General features: G+C 52.9%; 1 protein-coding gene across 5 annotated transcripts in view; it reads left to right on the top strand.

The window, feature by feature from the left end:
- The window catches only part of SPAG17 (sperm associated antigen 17), a 1,244,773-nt gene that overhangs the window by 548,443 nt on the left and 671,999 nt on the right, over nt 1–24,331 (top strand). For all 5 annotated transcript variants that reach the window (XM_078656351.1, XM_078656349.1, XM_078656348.1 and 2 more), the window contains one exon: nt 17,639–17,752. In XM_078656351.1, the coding sequence (XP_078512477.1) occupies nt 17,639–17,752 (114 nt within the window). The remainder of the gene's footprint in view (nt 1–17,638; nt 17,753–24,331) is intronic.

Here is a 24,331-nt window from a genome sequence, read left to right as displayed (position 1 = left end):
ATGAAAAAGAGGCCTCGACGTCAAAAAACGAAGGTCGGAAACCGGTTTCGACTTCGACGTCGACAATCCTGAAGAGAAAAGCCGAAATCCTCTACGCCGAACATGCGGCTGATATGGAAAAGAAAAAGAAAAGGCTTGAAGATGAAATTGCAAGCATCTTGCAACACAAGAGAGACTTCGACGAAAAGATTAAATTCTACAGCATTCCGTCGAAAGCCACGGCCGCAGCTGAAAGGTGTGTCGAGGATTTTCAACCGCCATCCACGCCTGAACCTGGAGAGGAACAGGAAGCGGAAGAGTTGTACTACGGCAACACCAAAGGGGAGGAAGACGAGCAAACTTACCAGGGCTCGACGTCCTCGGAGGCTCAGGACTTGCAGTGGCAAGATCTCGACGCAGAATTCCCGGAAGAGGGTGTAGAGTCCTATACGTCAAGGCCTTCGTCGCCAGATGACATAGGGATCTACAATCAAGTCATCAAAAGAGCTTCAGACACATATGGAGTGCAGCTAGAGGAAGAAAACCCTTCCTCTTGGAGACCTTGTTGCCATCCCAGACTAGAAGCCAGTTCCTGCCCATGCTCCCAAGTGTACTGGACCAGGGGAAGGAGCATTCAAGGAGCCTGATATGTGTAGAGCAGTAACTCCACGAGCAGAAAAGGAATACACACATTCTTCAAAGGACCCCATGTACATTAGGGGATCAGTCTCAGCCGACTCAATCATCACATCCATGGCTAGGAAGAGAGAAAAATAACCACTAACTCTGGCCCACCACCAGACAAAGAGAGCAAGAGGATGACCTGATGGGTAGGAAGATGGAAAGAAGTGCGGAGATACAATGGTGCATCGCCAATTCCAATGCACTCATCAACAGGCACGCATACCAGCACTGGGAAGAAGTGGGCAAACTCCTAAAGCACGTACAAGAGCAATACCAGAGAAGGGTGAGCCACCTGGTAGAAGAAGGGGAAAATATTGCAAATACATTTCTGAAGTCTGCCCTAGACGCAGTGGAGACATCAAGCAGGCACATGATGCTGGGGAACACAGAAAGGAGGCATGCCTGGCTAAGGATATCAGGCTTCAAGAATGAAGTTCAGAACAACATCCTCAACACACCCTTCAATGGGGAACAACTGTTGGGGGTACCAGTTGATGACAAACTGAACCAACTGAAAAAGGACAATGAAACAGCTAGGTCCATGGGGGCACTGCAGTGCAGAGGTATGAGAAGAGGGACACCATCAAGGAGGCCAACGGGTAGGGGGAACCACCAACCTGTGGCACCACACCAAACCTTCCAACAAGGTTATCAAGGAGGTAACCAGGGACAGCAGCAGCAAAACTGGCAGTACCAGTCCCAAGGAAAATCCTTTTGAGGGTGCGGCTGAGGAAGGGGTAACGGGCAGAGGGGGAGTCAGCTTCCCTCACCCACGAGCCTCATCAGCAGAACCAAAGCACATTTGGCCAAGATCTCAGGGGGTGCGGAAAGAGTCAATACTGAGAATAAATCAAGATCTACAACAGTTCCTCCAACACACAGCTCTAGTAGGAGGAAGAATAAAACACTTCCTCCAGGAGTGGAGGGAAATAACATCAGACAAATGGATACTAAACCTCATACTATACGGGTACTGTATAGATCTGGAAAAGCCACCTCCAAACAGAAAGCCAAGAGGCAGAGTACTCTCAGCAAAGGAGCGTACACATTTGCTGCAGGAAACAAAAGAACTTCTAAAGAAAAGAGCCATAGAAATAGTACCACACAAACAACAAAACAAGGGGGTTTACTCCACCTACTTAATCATACCAAAGGTAGACGGAACCTAACGTCCAATTCTAGACCTAAGATTCTTAAACAGGTTAATAAAAACTCAAAGGTTCAAGATGACATCACTCCAAGAGGTCATACCACAGCTACAGGAAGGAGATTACATGACAACCATCGACTTAAAGGACGCTTACCTGCACATAACCTTCAACAGCAAACACAAACACCTCCTCAGGTTTATGATCAACAAAACTCACTACCAGTTCACAGTGCTGGCATTCAGACTCAAATCTGCACCAAGGGTTTTCACTAAATGTCTGGCAGCAGTAGCAGCACACTTAAGGAGGCAGGGAATACATGTATAACCGTACCTCGACGACTGGCTGGTAAAATCAAACTCATACAACAAGTGCAAGTGGCACATGGAAGTAGTGATACAGACACTAGCCCAACTGGGGTTTTCAATTCATTGGGAGAAATCATCAATAGAACCAGAACTGGTGAAAATATTCTTAGGGGCAGAGATCAACAACATACAGAGCAAGGTGATCCCAAGTGCAAAGAGAACTTTGGCAATATGCAAGGAGACACGTCTTTACCACAAGGGGCTAGCTCTGACAGAGAGGACAGTGAGCAAACTGATAGAAATGATGGCCTCATGCAAACATTTGGTCCCAAATATCTGCCTACACATGAGACCATTCCAAGAATGGATCCACCCACAATGGTCACAAGCGACAGGGAGTTGGGAAGATCTAGTGGTTGTCACACAGGCAGTACAGCAAGAAATAGCGTGGTGGAACAAAAAGAACATCGCACAAGGGAGACCATTCACACAACCAACTCCAGCAGTGGCCATTACAACACAACAGACGCCTCCCAGATGGGGTGGGGAGTGCACACAAACAACCTCAAAGTAAGGGGTTTGTGGTCACATCAGGATGCTCAAAACCAATGTTCCTAGCCTTAAAAGCCTTCCAGAAACAGCTATACAGTCACAGGGTACTGCTACAAACAGACAAAACAACTACCATGTTCTACATCAACAAGCAGGGAGGGACACAGTCTGTTAGCAATACATCTACCAGGGAAGGACAATGCGGAAGCAGACAGGCTCAGCAGACAGACGTCTGCATCCCATGAATGGGAAATCAACCAACAAGAAATACAGAAGATATTCCACAAATGGGGGACTCTGCAAATAGACCTATTTGCAACACACCCAGAGCCAGAGAGCCTCAGCCTAGCAGCATGTATCCTGAGGACCTAGAGTTTGCACACACATGGCGGTACTCAGAGAGGCAAGCACACCTACCACAAGAAAGTTCTACGTAGCAAAATGGAAAAGATTCTCCGAATGGTGCATTAGGGAGAAACTACAAAGATTACAAGGGAATCAACTGTACTAACATACTTAGCGCATCTACTACAGAATAAACTAAGCTACACAATCCCTAAGGGTCCACCTAGCGGTAATAGTGGCTTACACAAGAGGAGAAATGGGGGGAAAGTTTCTTCACCTCCCAAGTGCTAAAAAGATTCCTAGAAGGAGCAAAAAGAATCGCACCTCCAAACAGAGTGCCAGCACCAGCCTGGAACCGCAATGTAGTGCTAACACAATTGATGAAGGCACCATTTTAGCCTATTCACAAAGCTACACTGCACATGCTCACACTAAAGACAGCCTTCTTAGTAGCTATCACATCGCTACGAAGAGTGAGTGAATTACAAGCGCTAACACTTCAAGAACCCAACCTACAAATACACAGTGATAGAATTGTCATGAGAACGGACCCACATTTCATGCCAAAGGTGGTGTCACGGTTCCACATCAATCAGACAATTCAAATACCAAGTTTTTTCCAAAACCAACCACAAGCACAGAAAGGGAGCTGCACACACTGGATGCCAGGAGGGCAGTGATGCACTATGTAGAATGGACAAAAGAGTGCAGAAAAACAAAAACATTCTTTGTATCTTTCGCCAGCAGTTTTTTGGGACGACCAGTTACCAAAAATACCATTGCACAGTGGATTTCACAAACCATACAACTCTGCCACAAACAAGCAGGACAACTGTTAGAAGGAGCAGCTCATGCTCACTCAAGGAAGAAAGGAGCTACAATTGCGTTTCTAGCTAACACACCGACTCAAGACATTTGCCAAGCTGCAACATGGTCTTCAGTGCACACGTTCACGAAGCACTACTGTGTGGCTATCCAAATGAACAAAGAAGCGCAAGTGGGACAGAAGGTCTTACAGCACCCAGCCACCACAATGACAAACCGCTACAAAGTCTATGCACAGCGTAGTGAATCCAGAAAGATTCATGCTGCAAAACGTATAGTTTATTATCTGTCGCTGTAGTTTCGCAGCTTGAAGACTTTCTGGATTCACTAGCGACCCCACCCTGCTCCGCCAGGGAAAAGACTTTACAAGATTAAAGGAGAAACAAAAGTAACACAAGACAAGAAAAAAGAATCTGAAGATGGCGGCCAAAGGTGGGAGCTTCCGGTGGAAGCTTGTCGACATCACGAAGGACACCAAATGGTGGTATGTTGACGCCCACCTGGGCCACGAAAAAAATAAAAATTATTATTATTATTATTTATTATAAACACTTATAGAGCGCACTGTAACCCTAAGGGCATCCTGGCGCTGGTTAGCTACATGATGGACGGTCGATATACTATCCAGAGAGTCTATTTCTACCCCTCACAGGGAGTCCTATTGTAACCTGGGGTATAACCAGGTCTTAATCTTCTTACGGAACATCAGCAGGCCATGTGTTCTCCTTATTTCTAAGGGGAGGCTGTTCCAAAGGCGTGCTGCTGCCACGCTAAAGGCTCTTCCTCCCATGGTCACCCTCCTTACCGTAGGTACTCTCACGCAGTTTGTAGTTGCGGAGCGAAGATTCCATGTGGGTTTATACCACTGAAATCTAGCTTGCAGTGGCTTAGAGTCTTGCTCATAGAGGGCTTTATGCACAATGCAGTGATTTAAAACGGATTCTTTGAGCTACTGGTAACCAGTGTAAATCCGCCAGTGCTTGTGTTGTTGACGAGCCTCGCGGTCGGGAAAGTGCTAACTTTGCTGCTGCCGCCTGGATACTTTGCAATCTGGCAATCAGATAACCCGGAGATTCCAAAAGCAAGGCATTGCCATAATCCAGGCGGCTAAGGATGGTACTCCTGACCACCATTGCTCTGGCTTGAACAGGCAGCAGCGGCAGCACCTTACGGAGACCATGAATTATGGAAAAGCAAGTTCCCACTAATTTGTTAACCTGGGTCTCCAAATTAAGATTCGCATTGAAACTGACCCCCAAGTTGCGTACTGTGTTCACAGGGATCATTGTACCATCTGAAGTCAGGGGCCAAAAATCTATTGGCAGGCTGCGGGCAATCCCTCCTGTCCTACATTGTAGGATCTCCATTTTTCCGCTGTTAAACTGGAGAGAATTTGCCCGCAACCACTTTGCCATTTCATGCATGCAATCATGAAAGCAATCCAATGATTCCGCCTGCTCCCCCTCCAGAGATATCAGCAATTGCGTATCATCAGCATAATTAATTACACTGATGTTATATGCCTTAATGATACCCAGCAAAGGTTGCATATATATATTAAATAAGATAGGGCTAACCGCTGATCCCTGCGGCACCCCAAAAGGATCTTCCACCATTTCTGACTGATACGGGGGGAATGCAACCGCCTGTTTTCTGTCCGACAGATAGGACTGCAGTCACCTAAGTGCTACTCCCTTAACTCCAATGGTCCTCAGTCTTGAGAGCAGGGTGTTATGGTCCACCATATCAAATGTGGCGGACAGGTCCAGCAGCACCAGAATGGCCGACTGGCCCTGTTAGAAAGGCGAACCCGGGGGAGGCAGAAGGTGTCTGACTGACCACCCCTAGGTCTACCCCTCCTTCAGAGAAGGGACCGAGCGATGTCGAGAGGCCTCCGACGTGAGGGCCCTCTCCTAGAATCGTACAGCAGAGTAATCACACCACTACAAATGTACACCACACGTAGATAGAGTTTTCAATCTTTAACTGGCAATAAGTATCGTTTCAATATATACAGCAGATCCCGAGATCTGGAAAGTCTCGTGACAAGGGGCAAGGTAGCGGGACAGCCTTATAGATGGTCGGTTGCCAGGAGACTCTACGAACAGCTCTCAATCCTCGAGCTGGGGGGTTCCGGAAGGTTGGGCCGCGGCAGCGCCAGAAGGCTCCAAGGTGGTTCAGCGAGTGTGGACCGCGGCAGCGCCAGCAGGTTCCAAGATGGTTCAGCGAGTGTGGACCGCGGCAGCGCCAGCAGGTTCCAAGATGGTTCAGCGAGTGTGGACCGCGGCAGCGCCAGCAGGTTCCAAGATGGTTCAGCGAGTGTGGACCGCGGCAGCGCCAGCAGGTTCCAAGATGGTTCAGCGAGTGTGGACCGCAGCAGCGCCAGCAGGTTCCAAGATGGTTCAGCGAATGTGGACCGCGGCAGCGCCAGCAGGCTCCAAGATGGTTACAGCAGAGATGGACCGCGGCAGCGCCAGCAGGCTCCAAGGTGGTTACAGCGAAGATGGACCGCGGCAGCGCCAGCAGGTTCCAGGTAGAACAGCAAGGTGAGTTCGTCTCAGGGTCAGCCGCGACAGCGTCAGCAGGGCTTCTCGACTCCGGGATACAACTCCCGTCCTACCCCGGGGCTGGCCCAGATATAGGTCTGGAGTCCTTTGATGTCCGGACCCTCTCGCCTGGGGGTCAGAGGGGCCGGGATGATGGTGTCCAGACACCCAGCAGGGGGTGGAGCCCGCGCTCAGGGAGGCCGGAGGCCGATCGAAACCAGGCATCCGGGGACGGTTGGGGAGCCATCGAAACTCCCCTCTCCTTGTCTCTGGTTGAGTGGCCACTCTACCACCCGGAGGGCTCTTGGTGCCTCGATGGCGGGCTCGCTGGGGCCGTGGCCGCGGCTGGGCCGGGACCACGTGTCTGTGACGTGATGGGCCCAAGATGGCGTCGGGCCTGGAATGAGGGTCCGGGGTGGGCACCGGACCGGTAATGCTGGGGCGGCCCGAGTGTGCCGTGTCAGTGGTTGTGGGCCGCCGGGTGGCGGATCTGGTGGTTTGTAGGTCGTGCAGAGGTGTGCCCGAGGCCGACCCGGGCTGGGTGGAGGGCCGATGTCGTCCGGGGCCCACCATGCGGGAGGGGTAGGACCACGCCACGAGGCCGGGTCCAACACACGTCCCCTCCAGCTGAAGGCAGGGGAGAGTCACCCATCTTCTTGGGGATTCTCCTCGCCAAGGCGGAAGAATCTGGAGAGGCCGTCAGCATTGGCGTGGTCGTTGCCAGGGCGATGCTCCACGGTGAAGTTCATCCCTTGGAGGGAGATGGACCAACGTAGCAACTTCGGGTTCTCGCCCCGCATCTGCATCAACCACCGCAGGGGCCGGTGGTCGGTCTGTACTCGGAAGTGGGTGCCGAAGAGGTAGGGCCGGAGCTTCTTTAGGGCCCATACGACGGCGAATGCGTCCCTCTCGATGGTGCTCCATCGTTGTTCTCGGGCCAGCAGGCGCCGGCTGATGAAGGCCACAGGGAGGTCAACTCCGCCAGAGTTCATTTGGGAGAGTACGGCCCCAATGCCGTGTTCCGAGGCGTCAGTTTGGACGATGAACTCTCGGCTGTAGTCGGGGGCCTGGAGCACCGGGGCGGTGCACATGGCAGTCTTTAGTGTCTCAAAGGCTACTTGGCACTCTGGGGTCCAGTGCACCTTCGGGGGTAGTCTCTTGGAGGTTAGTTCTGTGAGGGGCCCCACAATGCTCCCATAGTCCTTTATGAACCGCCGATAGTATCCAGTGAGCCCCAGGAAGGCTCGGACGGCGGTCTGAGTGACGGGGGGCTCCCAGGCCTGGATGGCGTCGATCTTGGGTTGAAGGGGAGCCACTTGGCCGCTCCCCACTTGGTGTCCCAGATAGGTCACGGACCCTTGTCCGATCTGGCACTTGCTGGCTTTTATTGTTAGTCCGGCCCGTTGGAGGGCCGTCAGGACCTTCCAGAGGTGGGTCAGGTGCTCGTCCCAACAGAGGCTGTACACCGCAATATCGTCCAGATAGGCGGCACTGAACTCCTCCAGCCCTGCCAGCACCCGATTCACTAGTCTCTGGAAGGTGGCCGGAGCATTCTTCATGCCGAAGGGCATCACGTTGAAGTGGAAGAGGCCATCGGGGGTCGAGAAAGCGGATCGTTCTTGTGCCCCTGGCGTGAGGCCGATTTGCCAGTATCCGGCCGTGAGGTCGAAGGTGCTGAGGTACCTGGCGGCTCCCAGGCGATCGATCAGTTCATCCGCTTGGGGAATGGGATGGGCGTCGGTCCTGGTGACGGCATTCAGTCCCCGGTAGTCGACACAGAACCGCAGCTCCGGGGGCACCCCGGGGGCGGCGGCCTTAGGGACCAGGACGACGGGACTGGCCCATGGACTGTCTGAGGGTTCGACTACCCCTAGGGCTAGCATCTTGGAAACTTCGGCTTGGATGCAGGCCCGGACTCGGTCGGGGACTCGGTAGGCTCGGTGCCGCACGGGCGGACTGTCCCCGGTGTCGACGTCGTGAACACACCACTGGGTGACTCCGGGGGTGAGGGAAAATAAGTTCGCAAATTGACCCAGCAGTTTCTGGCAGTCCTGGCGCTGTTTGGGTGTCAGCGCGGGAGAGAGGGAGACCCCCTCGACGGAGCCATCTTTCTCGGAGGTGCTCAGGAGGTCTGGTAGAGGCTCGGAGTCGTCCTCTGCTCCGTCATCGGTAGCCAACAACAGGCTCAGTTCGGTGCGGACAAAGTGGGGCTTGAGCCGGTTGGCATGTAGGACCCGGAGGGGGTTCCGGGGGGACTCCATGTCCACTAGGTAGGTGACGGGGCTCTTGCGCTCCACCACTTTGAAGGGCCCCGTCCATTTGTCCTGGAGGGTGCCGGGGTCGACCGGGGACATGACCCAGACCTGCTGGCCCGGCTCGAATTCAATGGACGAGGCATTTTCATCATACCAGCGCTTCATCTCCTCTTGGCTGGCCTTCAGGTTGGTTTCGGCCAGTTCCCGGAACTTCCGAGTCTGGTTGCGGAGAGTCAAGAGTTATCGGAAAACATCGGGCGGAGTATCGGAGGCGGCCAGCTCCCAGCCTTCCTTGACCAGGCTGAGGGGGCCTCGCACAGGGTGTCCATATAATAGTTCAAAGGGGCTGAACCCCAGGGACTTCTGGGGTACCTCCCGGTAGGCGAACAGGAGGCATGGCAGCAGAACGTCCCATTTGCGCCGGAGGGGCTCTTCTAGGCCCTTGATCATTCCTTTCAGGGTCCTATTAAATCGCTCCACTAGTCCATTCCCTTGAGGGTGATACGGGGTGGTGAACTTATACGCGACCCCGCACTGTTGCCACAGGGACCGCATATATTTCGATATAAAGTTTGTGCCCCGATCACTTACGACCTCTCGGGGGAAGCCGACTCTGGAGAAGATCCCCATTAGCGCCCGACCCACTACGGGGGCTGTGATAGTCCGGAGGGGGATAGCTTCTGGGTAGTGGGTGGCATGGTCCACCAGGACGAGGATGAAGCGGTGCCCCTGAGAGGTTGGAGGATCCAGGGGCCCCACGATGTCGATCCCTACTCGCTCGAAGGGAGTGGTCACCACGGGAAACGGTTGGAGTGGGGCCTTGATTTTCCCCCCACTCTTTCCGCTGGCTTGGCAGTTCGGACAGGTTCGGCAGTGGTTGTACACATCGATGCGCATCTTCGGCCAATAAAAGTGGGTCACCAGGCGGCTGTAGGTTTTGTCCTGCCCCAGGTGCCCGGCGAGGGGCACATCATGTGCCAGGTGTAAGAGAAAGTCTCTGAAGTGGAGGGGGACGACTAGCACTCGGCCGGCCCCCAGCTCGGCGATCTTTTGTTCACTGTACAGGAGGTCCTGGTCCCAATAGATCCAGTGGGACCCCAAGGAGTCTCCTGTGTCTTGCGTGGCGGCTTGTTGTCGGAGTCCCTCAAGGGAAGGACATGTCTTTTGTTCCCGACGGAACTGCTCGCGGGTGGGGCCCCCTTCTTGGTGCCACTGGGCTAGTTCGGGAAGGGGCCCGAGTTCGGGAAGTTCTTCATGGCTGGGGCCCTGCGGCCCCAGTTCTTGTTCGGCCGTGGCAGTGGCGGGTGGCGGAGGTGCCGGCCATTCAGGTTCTTCGGGCAGATTGTCTTCGGTTGGGACGGCGTCCCGGGTGGACATGGATCGGGTCGTTTCGCAAACCCATTCAGGAAGGCCTAGCATCCCCAGATGCTCTCTTCGCTCGATCTGTGCCCAGGGGGAACTTTCCAGGTTGTTCCCTAGGAGGCAGTCCACCGGGGCATCGTCTCGGACGGTGACTTTCAGCATGCCGGACACTCCTCCCCACTCGAAGGGGATGCGAGCCATCTGGCACAGGCTCTCGGAATTGTCCGCTGACCGGACAGGGCACAGAACGTGGGGCAAGATTTGTTCTGGGGTCACCAGATGGCAGCGGACGGCGGTTATGCTGGCCCCCGTGTCACGGAGAGCCTCGGCCCGGCGTCCGTTGATGGTGACCCACTGGCGGTACTTCTGGGTGTTGATCGGAATCTGGTCTCGGGGAATCATGTCTTTGTCGCCCAGGGAGGCGAGGCACATGGCCGCGGACTCCCATTCTTCTGGTTCCATAGGGACCTCTTCTTCTTCATCCTTTTCTTCGCTCAGAGCAGCTGCAGTGATTTGTCGACCGGGGGGCCCGGTGGGGCCGGGCCGCTGGTTCATGGGGCAGAGGATCATTGGCATAGTGACCCAGCCGCTGGCATCTGTGGCACGTAACGTTGGGGCGTGGCCCCGGTCGGGCTGGATGGGCCACCCTCGGGCTGGAGGCTGGTGTAGAGGAGGAGGGCGAAGACCCCGGCGGGAGGTCTCGGCCTCGGCTGATGCCAGACCCGCCGCCTCACGGCCGGTGGTTCCCAGGGGACCCTCGTCCGTATTCTCCTGTGGTGTTCCGGTGGACGCGGTTGCTCGCCCACCGATCTGCTTCGACCGCTAGCTTTCGCGGCTCGGTCAACTTGCTGTCGAGGAGGTGCTGTCGTAGTTCAATGAAGCAGTTGTTGGAGAGGTGCTCCCATAACATAAGGTCGACCAACTGCTGGTAGGTAGTGACCTGACTGCCTTTGACCCACCCCTCGAAGGCTTTGCTAAAAAAGTTCACATATTCCACCCAAGTGGTACCGGGGATTTTTTTACAGGCTCGGAAGCTCTGCCGGTACATTTCGGGGGTGAGTCCGCAGCGCGTGAGTAGGGCCGTTTTCATGTGTTCATAAGAGGTCATTTCGGTGTCAGGGAGTTCCAGCAAGGCGTCCCTCCCTTCGTTGACAAACTTTCCCCACAGGCCGGCGCCCCAATCCTTCAGGGGCACCCGATGGGCGGTCATGGCCACCTCGTAGGCTTTGAACCATTGCTGGATATCATCGTTCTTGTAGTATTCTTTGACTACATCTTTCGGTAGGTGAACCTTGGTGTCCACGGGAGGGGCCGAGGTCTTGGCCCCGGCTGCGCTATCTTCGTTGATCTTGGCTTTGATTTCTAGTTCTCTCAGGCCTCGTTCGTGTTCATATGCTAGTCGTTTTTCTTCGAGGTCACGTTGTCTCCGTTTCTCTTCTAGATCCCCCTCCAGCCGTAGTTGCTCGAGGGCTATCTTTTTCTCCGCTAGCTGGAGTTCTCCGTCTAGCTGGAGTCGTGCAAGCTCCAATTCGTGTAGCCGGTTGCGCTCTCGTTCTTGAGCGTCTTCATAGATGAGGTCCGCGTTTAGTGTTGCGGTTCTTTCCCCCGTCGGGGGTGCGCTGGTTTCCTGTTGCCCGTTTGGGCTATTCTCCCCTTGGGGTGGTCTGTCTCGGGTTTCCACCCAGGCTTGTAGGGCCGATTTGAAGTCCTCTTTTGTGCTCAGGCCAGTGGTAGCGATACCCATGTCTTTACAGAATTGTTTTAGTTCTTTGTGGCTGTATTCTTCTATCTTCTCTTTCTGGAATTCGGCAGGTAGGTTGGTTCCTTGGGTCGTCATGGTCTCTGTGTGTTTTTCCGTCGTAGCGGGTAGATCACTCTCTGTACGATTTTGCGTTGGCTCGGATCGCAGCGCCTGCCACCAATGTTAGAAAGGCGAACCCGGGGGAGGCAGAAGGTGTCTGACTGACCACCCCTAGGTCTAACCCTCCTTCAGAGAAGGGACCGAGCGATGTCGAGAGGCCTCCGACGTGAGGGCCCTCTCCTAGAATCGTACAGCAGAGTAATCACACCACTACAAATGTACACCACACGTAGATAGAGTTTTCAATCTTTATCTGGCAATAAGTATCGTTTCAATATATACAGCAGATCCCGAGATCTGGAAAGTCTCGTGACAAGGGGCAAGGTAGCGGGACAGTCTTATAGATGGTCGGTTGCCAGGAGACTCTACGCACAGCTCTCAATCCTCGAGCTGGGGGGTCCCGGAAGGTTGGGCCGCGGCAGCGCCAGCAGGCTCCAAGGTGGTTCAGTGAGTGTGGACCGCGGCAGCGCCAGCAGGTTCCAAGATAGTTCAGCGAGTGTGGACCGCGGCAGCGCCAGCAGGTTCCAAGATGGTTCAGCGAGTGTGGACCGCGGCAGCGCCAGCAGGTTCCAAGATGGTTCAGCGAGTGTGGACCGCGGCAGCGCCAGCAGGTTCCAAGATGGTTCAGCGAGTGTGGACCGCGGCAGCGCCAGCAGGTTCCAAGATGGTTCAGCGAGTGTGGACCGCGGCAGCGCCAGCAGGTTCCAAGATGGTTCAGCGAGTGTGGACCGCGGCAGCGCCAGCAGGTTCCAAGATGGTTTAGCGAATGTGGACCGCGGCAGCGCCAGCAGGCTCCAAGATGGTTACAGCAGAGATGGACCGCGGCAGCGCCAGCAGGCTCCAAGGTGGTTACAGCGAAGATGGACCGCGGCAGCGCCAGCAGGTTCCAGGTAGAACAGCAAGGTGAGTTCGTCTCAGGGTCAGCCGCGACAGCGTCAGCAGGGCTTCTCGACTCCGGGATACAACTCCCGTCCTACCCCGGGGCTGGCCCAGATATAGGTCTGAAGTCCTTTGATGTCCGGACCCTCTCGCCTGGGGGTCAGAGGGGCCGGGATGATGGTGTCCAGACACCCAGCAGGGGGTGGAGCCCGCGCTCAGGGAGGCCGGAGGCCGATCGAAACCAGGCAGGACGGTTGGGGAGCCATCGAAACTCCCCTCTCCTTGTCTCTGGTTGAGTGGCCACTCTACCACCCAGAGGGCTCTTGGTGCCTCGATGGCGGGCTCGCTGGGGCCGTGGCCGCGGCTGGGCCGGGACCACGTGTCTGTGACGTGATGGGCCCAAGATGGCGTCGGGCCTGGAATGAGTGTCCGGGGTGGGCACCGGACCGGTAATGCTGGGGCGGCCCGAGTGTGCCGTGTCAGTGGTTGTGGGCCGCCGGGTGGCGAATCTGGTGGTTTGTAGGTCGTGCAGAGGTGTGCCCGAGGCCGACCCGGGCTGGGTGGAGGGCCGATGTCGTCCGGGGCCCGCCATGCGGGAGGGGTAGGACCACGCCACGAGGCCGGATCCAACAGGCCCGTGTCCATCCGCATCCGCAGCTCATCCAGCACCACCACTAAAGCTGATTCTGTCCCATGACCCGGGCGAAAACCGAACTGTTCCGCTTCTAAGATGTTATTTGTCTCCAAATATTGGGACAGAGTCCTGCTAATCCAGCGTTCCAAGATCTTGACGGGGTAAGGCAGGAGGGAGATCGGTCGGTAGTTCTTGTAACTGCCCGGGTCAAGGGTAGGTTTCTTCAGGAGCGGGGTAATAACAGCTCGTTCCATTCCAAAGGCCCAATCCCTGAGTCAATAGACTGACAGCAGAGCTGTTGTAAGATGGGAAAGATCTCTATCCCAAACTCCTTCATCAGCCTATGGGGTAGTGGGTCCAAAGGGGAGCCAGAAGAGACCCCCTGAGCCACCCTATCAAACTCCTCCTCTGATGGAATCGGGAACTTGTCCAGGGAAATCCCGGGAGCGACTATGTCAGTAGTGCCCCCCTCATTTAATCCTCTAACCCCCCCCCCCCCCCCGTCTGGGCCGCTGGGATAGATGGAAGTTGTTCCTTCATGCTTTCCACGATTTTATTTATTTTCTCCGGGAAAAAAACGTGCCAATCCATCACACAGTTCCTGGGACGGTTTAATTTTACTCATAGTGCATTCTGGATTGGTCAGATCTTTCACTATCTTAAAAATTTCCTTAGATTTGTTGGTGCTCTTTAATATAATGGATGCGAAAAATTCTGCCTTGGCATTGGAGATTTCTAGTTTATATTTTATGATTGTACACCTCCAGCTGGCTCGGTCTTCCTCCGAAAAACCCTTCCTCAACTGTTTCTCTGCCTTTTTACACGAGAGCTTCAGACTTCTCAGTCTCTCCGTGTATCAGGGGGCAGATGGATTTCCCCTTTTCTTGATGACTTTAACTGGGGTGACCTGATCCAATTTCTTGATTAAATAATCATAAAATGCTCTGTTATCTCCTTTCCAGAGTTAAACAGATCCTCCATGTGAAACACAGGGCCATTCGCCTCTACTCTCCTTTTGAGAAGACCCCTCCAGTCGCGCCCCAGGAGCATCCTCACTTTCCCATCTCCATGTCTTGAGCCATCCAGACTTTGGATACTAAACATAATGAGGTGGTGATCTGTCCACCCCATTGGCATAGTTGCCCCCACGCTAACAAGGCCCTCTTGTGCAAAAATCAGGTCTAAAATGTGGTCTCATCCCCAGATTGGCGCAGGATTGAATTACATTATAAAAAGCTGTATCCATATTGCCATTTACCCATAGGTTAAAATCCCCCAGCACTCTTAGCCGGGTGTGTGTAAGTGCCATATTACTAATGACATCAACCAGTTCTGGGGGTCTGTAGCATACCATGCCCGAGGCAATCTGGCCTGCATCATCCCTGGCTGAAAAGCCTAGAAGCTCTGCACAGTGGATATCATCTATGTCCAGAAAGCTAAAATTCAATTCCTCTCTAAAGATAATTCCCACTCCACCTCCCCTACCACTGGTCCTGGGCCTATGCTGGGCCTTATATCCCAATGGACATGCTGTTTCCAGTTCCAGCTCCATCCCCACCACGGTTCAGGTCTCAGTTAAGAACAGAGCATCCAGGTTATGGGTCTCTATTAGCAGCTGTATTTCCGTTGAGTGTCTGGGAAGTCATCTGACATTAAGCAGGCCACATTCCAGGCTTCTCTTCCTCCCATTATTAACTGGCTCCGGTGTCCCTGTCTGTGCAGCAGTTTCCATATTATTATTCGGGGTGGAAATTGGCTTTTCCTCACTAGAGGTCCTCTCTATCGTATTGCCTGGTGATAGAGCAGGCAACTGGCTCCGATAGTCCATGATATTCGGGAGTAGAGCCAAGCATGCAGAACAGAAGCCTGCCCTCCCCCTGGATGGGTGATTGGGCAGGACTCGTTGACATCGAGCCTTTCCCTTCAACGGGTCCAATCCCATGAGAACATCTCTCGAGTAGCATAGATGTTCTGATTTCTTGATGGAAGAAAGACCAGGGGGTAGGCCCTAAGCCCGGTCCAGGCGCAGACGGGCTTGCCTTTGGCGCGCCTTCGGCGCGCCGCCGGCGCGTCCGCTGCGCTCCCGCACCATGGCCCACTAAAATACCCGTATCCAAACAGCTAGACCGCCGACCAAGATGGCGGTCAGCCGAAGAACCGGAAGTGAGTACTTCCCTACAAGCGTTTGAGGCGCCCTCCACAACAATCAGCCTAAATGGCTGCGGTGGACCAGGGCGTCTCGAGCATGGACAGGAATAGGCAAGAGAAGTTTTTGCCCGAGGTAAGAATTTTGTTAAAAAATCATTGCAATTCAATTATCCCCCAATACACAATGCACACAGTAGAGAGTCAAAAAAGTATCAGAGTAATAAGTTTAAAACACGCCGCATAGCAGACGCACCTCACACGTAGCAACGAAAAAGAGAAGAAATACTACAATTCCTGACCCAACCACTAGATGGCGGAATAATGCACAGCATAGTGAATCCAGAATATTCTTCAAGCTGGAAAACTACACCGACAGGTAAGAAACTATACGATACCCCCGAGACATCCTAGATCCAAGGTCTTCATCAGGCCCACAAGAACCCTGAGAAACTCAAGATCTTCCTGAGACACTCAAGATCTAACAGCCAACACCGTATTTATATTAAGGAAAATCTACTGAATTTAAATTCTTAATAGAAATACGATGTGCTGCTACTTTGAAAATATAAGCCTTGAAAAAGCCGTGGCCTATTTTTAGCCACCGGGCGAAACACGTGTCGGCTGTTAGTCTCATTTCAGTGTGATCCTAAACAGGATTAAGGATGTAACCTTTATGGTGGATTTCTTGAAAAACTGTTTATCTAAAGATAAATAAAACATGCTCTTGCTATCAACTTGACTCAATGGTCCCTTTGACTACTTTTACACCAAATGAACTGAGGAGGAGTACTAACTCACAATGTTACACATGAACTTTCTCTTGAGGCCATAGAGGTCCAGTGCCTCGAGTTAATCTCCTCCAAATCAATTTATAAATAAATACATTAGACAATTCTATCTGGAACTGGGATCCATGGACCCTGTAAACTGAGCACCAACCTGTATATATGTATTTGGTAATGCCAATACTGTGTAAAACAGCTTATATCTCTTCCAAAAAGCTTGAGTGGCGGCCAGGGATAGGGAATGGGGCCAGTGAACACACTTCCCCACTCAGCCCTTTGCAGCTCCAGGAACAGTTTGTCCTGAATATGACACTTTACCCCACTCGCATTTACAACGCATACCATTACTCGGCATTTTTTACTCCGCAAAATCTTTTACAACACGCATCATTACCCTGCATTTTTTACTCCACAAAATCTTTTACAACACAGGGCTTTACAATGCAATGCATTACAACGCATTGTCCATTACAACGCAATTTACTATTCTAACTCCACTGGGGCGTTGTGATGGGGAATGTGTTGTAATGGTTCGCAGTGTAAAACCCTGTGGTGTAATAGATTTTGCGGAGTAAAAATGCGGGGTAATGACATGCGTTGTAACACAGTTGTTGTAAAAGACGTTTACCATTTGTCCTGCTGCAGATGGCTACTGGCCCTGGCACCCTTTTTTAAAACTCGCAAGGTTTTTTTATTCTATGAAATTGCAAGTCTGAGTCCATTCATCATTACCAGGTGGATCTTTGCTCTTCAGTCCGGATCCTTGGTGTCTGTTCGAGGATGGACGGAGATGTGTGCGATCACCGTTAGTAGAAGGAAGGCTGTCCTGCCTCTTGGGGGTCCCTGTGGAGGGCAGAGCTGCACATGGCCTCACAGACATTGGCTTCATTGTGAAAAAGTAGTCCTCGTCCACAGAGGGAAGACCCTCTACAGTTGTGTAATCAAACAATGTCAGCATGTTGATGTCCTCCTCCCGGGCAGGTGGTCTGGCCTGACCCCGCTGGGTCTGGTGGCTCAGTGGACTAATGCCTCCACTCTAGGGGCCTGCGTTTGACCTTATGGTCACAGGTATAAACCTCCTTCATCCTACTGAGGTCGATAAAATGAGTACCATTGAGTTGGGTAACAATAAACATCTGTTATTCAGCACCAAGAGGCCTTTGGGTGAACGTGTGCTTTGCAAATCCACGTTATGTTATGTTGTGCTAAGAGGCGGCTCTAGGCTGAGGCAACGCAGAGCCAGGGCTGGGGTATGATGAAGTGCTTTGAAGTAGAAACTTTCCAAGAAGTAAAATGTTTGACTGGTGTCTTGTTTTGTTTTATTCAGAACCTTTACAATGCCTTGCTGGTCGAAGGTGCGGAGCAGAAACCCACCCTGAGCAAATGGCCGCAGCTGGTGAACTGCCACGATAGACTCTCCCAGAAGAAGTTCCAGGTGAAGGTGAGGGTGCTTCTCAAACCTCTGAGGTGGTGATGGTAATGGCAGCTTCAGCAGATGACCAGAAGGACTGCACAGATCAAGCAGAGTCACATACCTAATGCAAGGTGCCTTATATCCACACGCATGCTGGTTCCACATAGTACTGTGCCATGTAACAGGTATCTCACTTAGTAAGTCCCCTGGGTTGGTTATGTTGGGTGTGTGCTTGCTGTTCACACAGAGGTGTTGCCCATCAGGAAAGGTTTTGGCTACTTCATATGTTTGCCTTGAAAATCTTACGCCGCACTCCGTGTCCTGCTGCAGGATGATCTGAAGACACCTTTGGACTAGCCATGTGGGACACAAGGGTGAATCCCATTAGGCTGAGAACCATGGGCCTTCTTTCAGTGGTGGATGAAAGGAGGGGCTCAAGGGCAGAGTACCACTTCTGAAATGTTTTCACAGGCTGGGTACCACTTCTGAAATACTTCCACGGGCAGAGTACCATTTCTGAAATACTTCCACAGACATAGTACCACTTCTGAAATACTTCCACGGGCAGAGTACCACTTCTGAAATACTTCCACAGGCAGAGTACCACTTCTGAAATACTTCCACGGGCAGAGTAACACTTCTGTATCACTTCCACAGGCAGAGTACCACTTCTGAAATACTTCCACGGGCAGAGTACCACTTCTGAAATACTTCCACAGGCAGAGTACCACTTCTGAAATACTTCCACGGGCAGGGTACCACTTCTGAAATACTTCCACGGGAAGGGTACCACTTCTGAAATGCTTCCATCGGCAGAGTACCACTTCTGAAATACTTATACAGGCAGAGTATCACTTCTGAAATACCCTCGACCCTGTTCACAGGCCAGGTCGCTCCCCCACCGCATCAGCACCACCCTTGCTGCCTCTACTTTCCTGCCGTTTTTTCTCCCGCCTCCCGCTCCCGCCGCTGCTTCCCCTGCGGCCCGCCCCCCCTACCTGATTGGACCACCGCTCCCCTCCCACCTGCTCCTCCCTCGCCCCTTCATAATGGAGGCCACTGTGCGGCTGCGCCGCTGGCGCACCAAAGGCAAGCCCGTCTGCGCCCGTCCGCGCCTGGACCGCGCCCAGCGCCAGAACCCCTGGCCCCCGCCGAAGCCAACCTGCCCGACTGAGATACGACTCCACCGCCCTCAACGCACTCAACACCGGATGACCACCCGCCTGCTACCAAGCCACCCCGAAGCGCACCCATGGACGCTTCACCTGCCAAGCCTGCATATTCACCTGCCTCCGTACCTGCACCCCACCCACCAAACACAGCAACGACAACAACAACCACCTCAAGTGCATCCTACTCAACACCCGCTCCGTCCACAAACACGCCATCAAACTCTGGGAACTCCTCGACACAACAGCTCCAGACGTCACCTTCTTCACGGAAACCTGCATGAACGCCTCCTCGGTCCCCGACATCGCCATAGCCATCCCGGACGGCTACAAAATCACCCGGAAGGACCGCGTCAACAAAACCGGAGGAGGAGTTGCCATCATCTACAGGAACACCATCAGCATCACGACCAATGCCGAAGACACACTCACCGCCGCCGAACACCTACACTTCCAGATCTACACCGACTCCCAGACCACCCTCAGAGGAACCCTCATCTACCGACCCCCGGGCCCATGAACACAATTCACCGAGACCATCGCCGACTTCATCAGCCCGCACGCCCTAGCCTCTCCAGAGTACATCCTCCTAGGGGATCTGAACTTCCACCAGGAGAAAAACAACGACAGCAACACCACCACCCTGCTCGACAACCTCGCCAACCTCGGACTCAAGCAACTGGTGGACACGCCCACCCACCTCGCCGGCCACACACTCGACCCCATCTTTTCCGCCAGCAACCACGTCTCCTTCAGCCACTCCTCCGGACTACACTGGACCAACCACAGCTGCATCCACTTCACCTTCAAAAAGACCACCTCCCACCACCAGACACCACAGATCCCCCGCAGATGCTGGAGCAAAGTCACCACAAACCAACTGACCGCATCGCTGAGCCAGAACCCACCTGCCAACACCCCCGACACCAACGACGCAGCGCACAACCTCGCACAGTGGATCACCAACTGCTCCGACGACCTCCCCCCTCTGAAGAACCCCCCCCCCAGGCAAGACTAGCAATAGAAAAACCGCATGGTTCACAGACGCCCTCAAAATCGCAAAGAAATCGTGCAGAACCCTCGAAAAAGCCTGGCGCCACAAGCGGACACAAGAAAACATGACAGCCCTCAAGAGCGCCACCCGCGAATACCACCAGATGATCCGCACCACCAAAAGGACATCATTCAAAGAGCGGCTGGACAACAACGCCCACAACAGCAAGGAACTCTTCAGCATCGTCAAAGAGCTCTCCAATCCCAGCACCAGCAACATCGACATCCCACCGTCACAAGACCTCTGCAACTCCCTCGCCACATTCTTCCACCACAAGATCACAGACATACACGACAGCTTCGGACCCCAGACCCCGCCGCCAACCACCAAACCAACGACCCCCACCTCCAGCCTCAACGCATGGACCCCCATAAGCACCGAAGACACCACCCGCGTCATGAACAGCATCCACTCCGTCTCCCCCTCCGACCCATGCCCTCATCATATCTTCAACAAAGCCGACACCATCATCGCACCCCACCTCCGGAACGTCATTAACAACTCCCTCACGTCAGCCACATTCCCTGAAAGCTGGAAACACGCAGAAATCAACACCCTACTGAAGAAACCAACAGCGGACCCCAAAGACCTCAAGAACTTCCACCCCATCTCTCTCCTCCCCTTCCCGGCTAAAGTCATCGAGAAGACCGTCAACAAACAGCTGACAGCATTCCTCGAATAAAACAACTCGCTCGACCCATCCCTGTCCGGATTCCTAGCCAACCACAGCACCGAGACCGCCCTCATCGCAGCCACCGATGACATCAGGACCCTGATGGACAACGTTGAGACAGCCGCCCTCATCCTCCTCCACCTCTCGGCAGCCATTGACACTGTCTGCCACCGCACCCTAATAACCCGCCTCTACAACACTGGGATCCAAGGAAAGGCCCTAGACTGGATCACATCGTTCCTCTCCGACAGAACCCAGAGAGTCCGCCTCCCACCCTTCCGCTCTGAGGCCTCCAAGATCATCTGGGTGTACCCCAGGGTTCCTCACTCAGCCCTACCCTCTTCAACATCTACATGAGCCCCCTCGCCGCCATCGCACGCAAACACAACATCAACATCATCTCTTACGCCGACGACACCCAACTGATACTCTCCCTCACCAAAGACCCCCTCACCGCCAAAGCCAACTTCCAGGACGGAATGAAAGATGTCGCAGAATGGATGAAGCTCAGCCGTCTGAAGTTCAACTCGGACAAGACGGAAGTCCTTATCCTCGAACAATCCCCATCCGCCTGGGACGACTCCTGGTGGCCCACGACGCTGGGCACCGCACCGATACCCACGGACCACGCACCCAACCTGGTATTCATCCTGGACTCCTCCCTCACAATGACCAAGCAAGTCAATGCAGTCTCGTCCTCATGTTTCAACACCCTGCACATGCTCCAAAAGATCTTCCGGTGGATCCCCACCGAAACCAGAAAGACGGTCACCCAGGCCCTCGTCACCAGCCTACTGGACTACGGAAACGCCCTGTACGCAGGAACCACAGCCAAACTTCAGAAACGCCTTCAACGCATACAGAACGCCTCCGCATGACTCATCCTCAACATCCCTCGCCACAGCCACATATCTGCCCACCTGAGAAACCTGCACTGGCTCCCCGTCAGCAAGAGTATCACATTCAGGCTGCTCACCCACGCACACAAAGCGCTTCATGACTCATGACTCGGGCCCCGAATACCTCAACAACCGCCTATCATTCTACACTCCCACCCGCCAGCTCCGCTCCACCAGCCTCGCCCTCGCCACCGTCCCTCGGATTCGCAGAACCACCACCGGAGGAAGATCGTTCTCCTACCTGGCAGCCAAGACATGGAACTCCCTCCCCGCACACCTACGACTGACCCAGGACCATCTCACCTTCAGGAAACACCTCAAGACTTGGCTATTCGAGCAGTAGCGGCACCCCCCCCCCAACCCCCCCACCCCTTCAGCGCCTTGAGACCCTCACGGGTGAGTAGCGCGCTTTACAAATTGATTGATTGATTGATTCCACGGGCAGGGTACCACTTCTGAAATACTTCCATGGGCAGAGTACCACTTCTAAAATACTTCCACAGGCAGAGTACCACTTCTGAAATACTTCCACAGGCAGAGTACCACTTCTGAAATACTTTCACGGGCAAGGTACCACTTCTGAAATGCTATCACGATCAGAATACCACTTCTGAAATGTTTTCACAGGCAGAGTACCACTTCTGAAATACTTCTACGGGCATAGTAACACTTCTGAAATACTTCCATGGGCAGGGTACCACTTCTGAAATACTTCCACGGGCACGGTACCACTTCTGAAATACTTCCACTGGCACGGTACCACTTCTGAAATACTTCCACGGGCAGGGTACCACTTCTGAAATACTTCCACGGGCAGAGTAACACTTCTGAAATACTTCCACAGGGAGAGTACCACTTCTGAAATACTTCCACTGGCAGGGTACCACTTCTGAAATACTTCCACGGGCAGAGTACCACTTCTAAAATACTTCCACAGGCAGAGTACCACTTCTGAAATACTTCCACAGGCAGGGTACCACTTCTGAAATACTTCCATGGGCATAGTAACACTTCTGAAATACTTCCACAGGCAGAGTACCACTTCTGAAATACTTCCACGGGCAGGGTAACACTTCTGAAATACTTCCACAGGCAGAGTACCACTTCTGAAATACTTCCACAGCCACGGTACGACTTCTGAAATACTTCCACGGGCACGGTACCACTTCATAAAATACTTCCATGGGCATGGTACCACTTCTGAAATACTTCCACGGGCAGGGTACCACTTCTGAAATACTTCCATGGGCAGAGTACCACTTCTGAAATGTTTTCACTGGCACAGTACCACTTCTGAAATACTTCCACAGGCAGGGTACCACTTCTGAAATACTTCCACAGGCAGAGTAACACTTCTGTATCACTTCCACAGGCAGAATACCACTTCTGAAATACTTCCATGGGCATGGTACCACTTCTGAAATGTTTTCACAGGCAGAGTACTACTTCTGAAATACTTCAACAGGCAGAGTACCACTTCTGTATCACTTCCACAGGCAGGGTACCACTTCTGAAATACTTCCACGGGTAGTGTAACACTTCTGTAATACTTCCACGGTCAGAGTACCACTTCTGAAATACTTCCATGGGCAGAGTTCTACATCTGTAATACTTCCAAGGGCAGAATACCACTTCTGAAATACTTCCACAGGCAGAGTACCACTTCTGAAATACTTCCATGGGCAGAGTTCTACATCTGTAATACTTCCAAGGGCAGAATACCACTTCTGAAATACTTCCACAGGCAGAGTACCACTTCTGAAATACTTCAACAGGCAGGGTACCACTTCTGAAATACTTCCATGGGCAGAGTTCTACATCTGTAATACTTCCAAGGGCAGAATACCACTTCTGAAATACTTCCACAGGCAGAGTACCACTTCTGAAATACTTCCACAGGCAGAGTACCACTTCTGAAATACTTCCACGGGCAGAGTACCACTTCTGAAATACTTCCACAGGTAGAGTACCACTTCTGAAATACTTCAACAGGCAGGGTACCACTTCTGAAATACTTCCACAGGCAGAGTACCACTTCTGAAACCTAGGTCTTAAACCGGTGTGCAGTTGCTCTCACAATTAAATATTCAGTTGTAGAAGAAATTAGATGTGCTCAGTTCATTTGGTGTTTGTGTATGTTTGTCTATCATTGTTGAGGCTCTAATTGCAGAAATTGGCCGGGGGTCCATGGCTTTCGATTGTGATTCATTGGGGTTTTCAGATGTTAAAAGGGGAAGCACCACAACTGCAAGCCAAGAGCCTGGGTAGGGCTGCATGAAGATGAATCAGGCTTGGGTGTAGGCTCAAGTCATATAGCAGCTTGTTGGGGAACAGGCAGGTAGGGCTGCAAACCAAGGTCCTTTTAAGATTTATGGGGACCCCTACAAGCCAGGTAGGCTGCAAGCCAAGGTCCTTTTAAGATTTATGGGGACCCCTCTAAGCCAGGTAGGCTGCAAGCCAATGTGCTTTGAAGACTCATGGGGACCCCTACAAACAGAGCTGCAAGCGAAGGTCTTTTGAAGATTCATGGGGTCCCCTACAAACCAGGTAGGGCTGCAAGCCAAGGTATTTTGAAGATTAATGGGGATCCCTACAAACCAGGGAGGGCTGCAAGCCAAGGTGCTTTGAAGATTCATGGGGACCCCTACAAACCAGGTAGGTTGCAAGCCGTGGTCCTTTGAAGACTCCCGGGAACCGCTATGAACCAGAGCTGCAAGCTGAGGCCAAAGGCGTCTACGAGGGAGGGCTGTAATGCAACATCGAGGTCATCTGTTCTATTAGTGTTCATCTTAAACAGGGCTATAAGTGCTG

Source organism: Lissotriton helveticus, chromosome 8 (assembly GCF_964261635.1).
Source record: "Lissotriton helveticus chromosome 8, aLisHel1.1, whole genome shotgun sequence".
NCBI lineage: Eukaryota > Metazoa > Chordata > Amphibia > Caudata > Salamandridae > Lissotriton > Lissotriton helveticus.
Note: the sequence above shows the minus strand (reverse complement) of the source record. Positions and strands in the feature narration are given on the sequence as shown.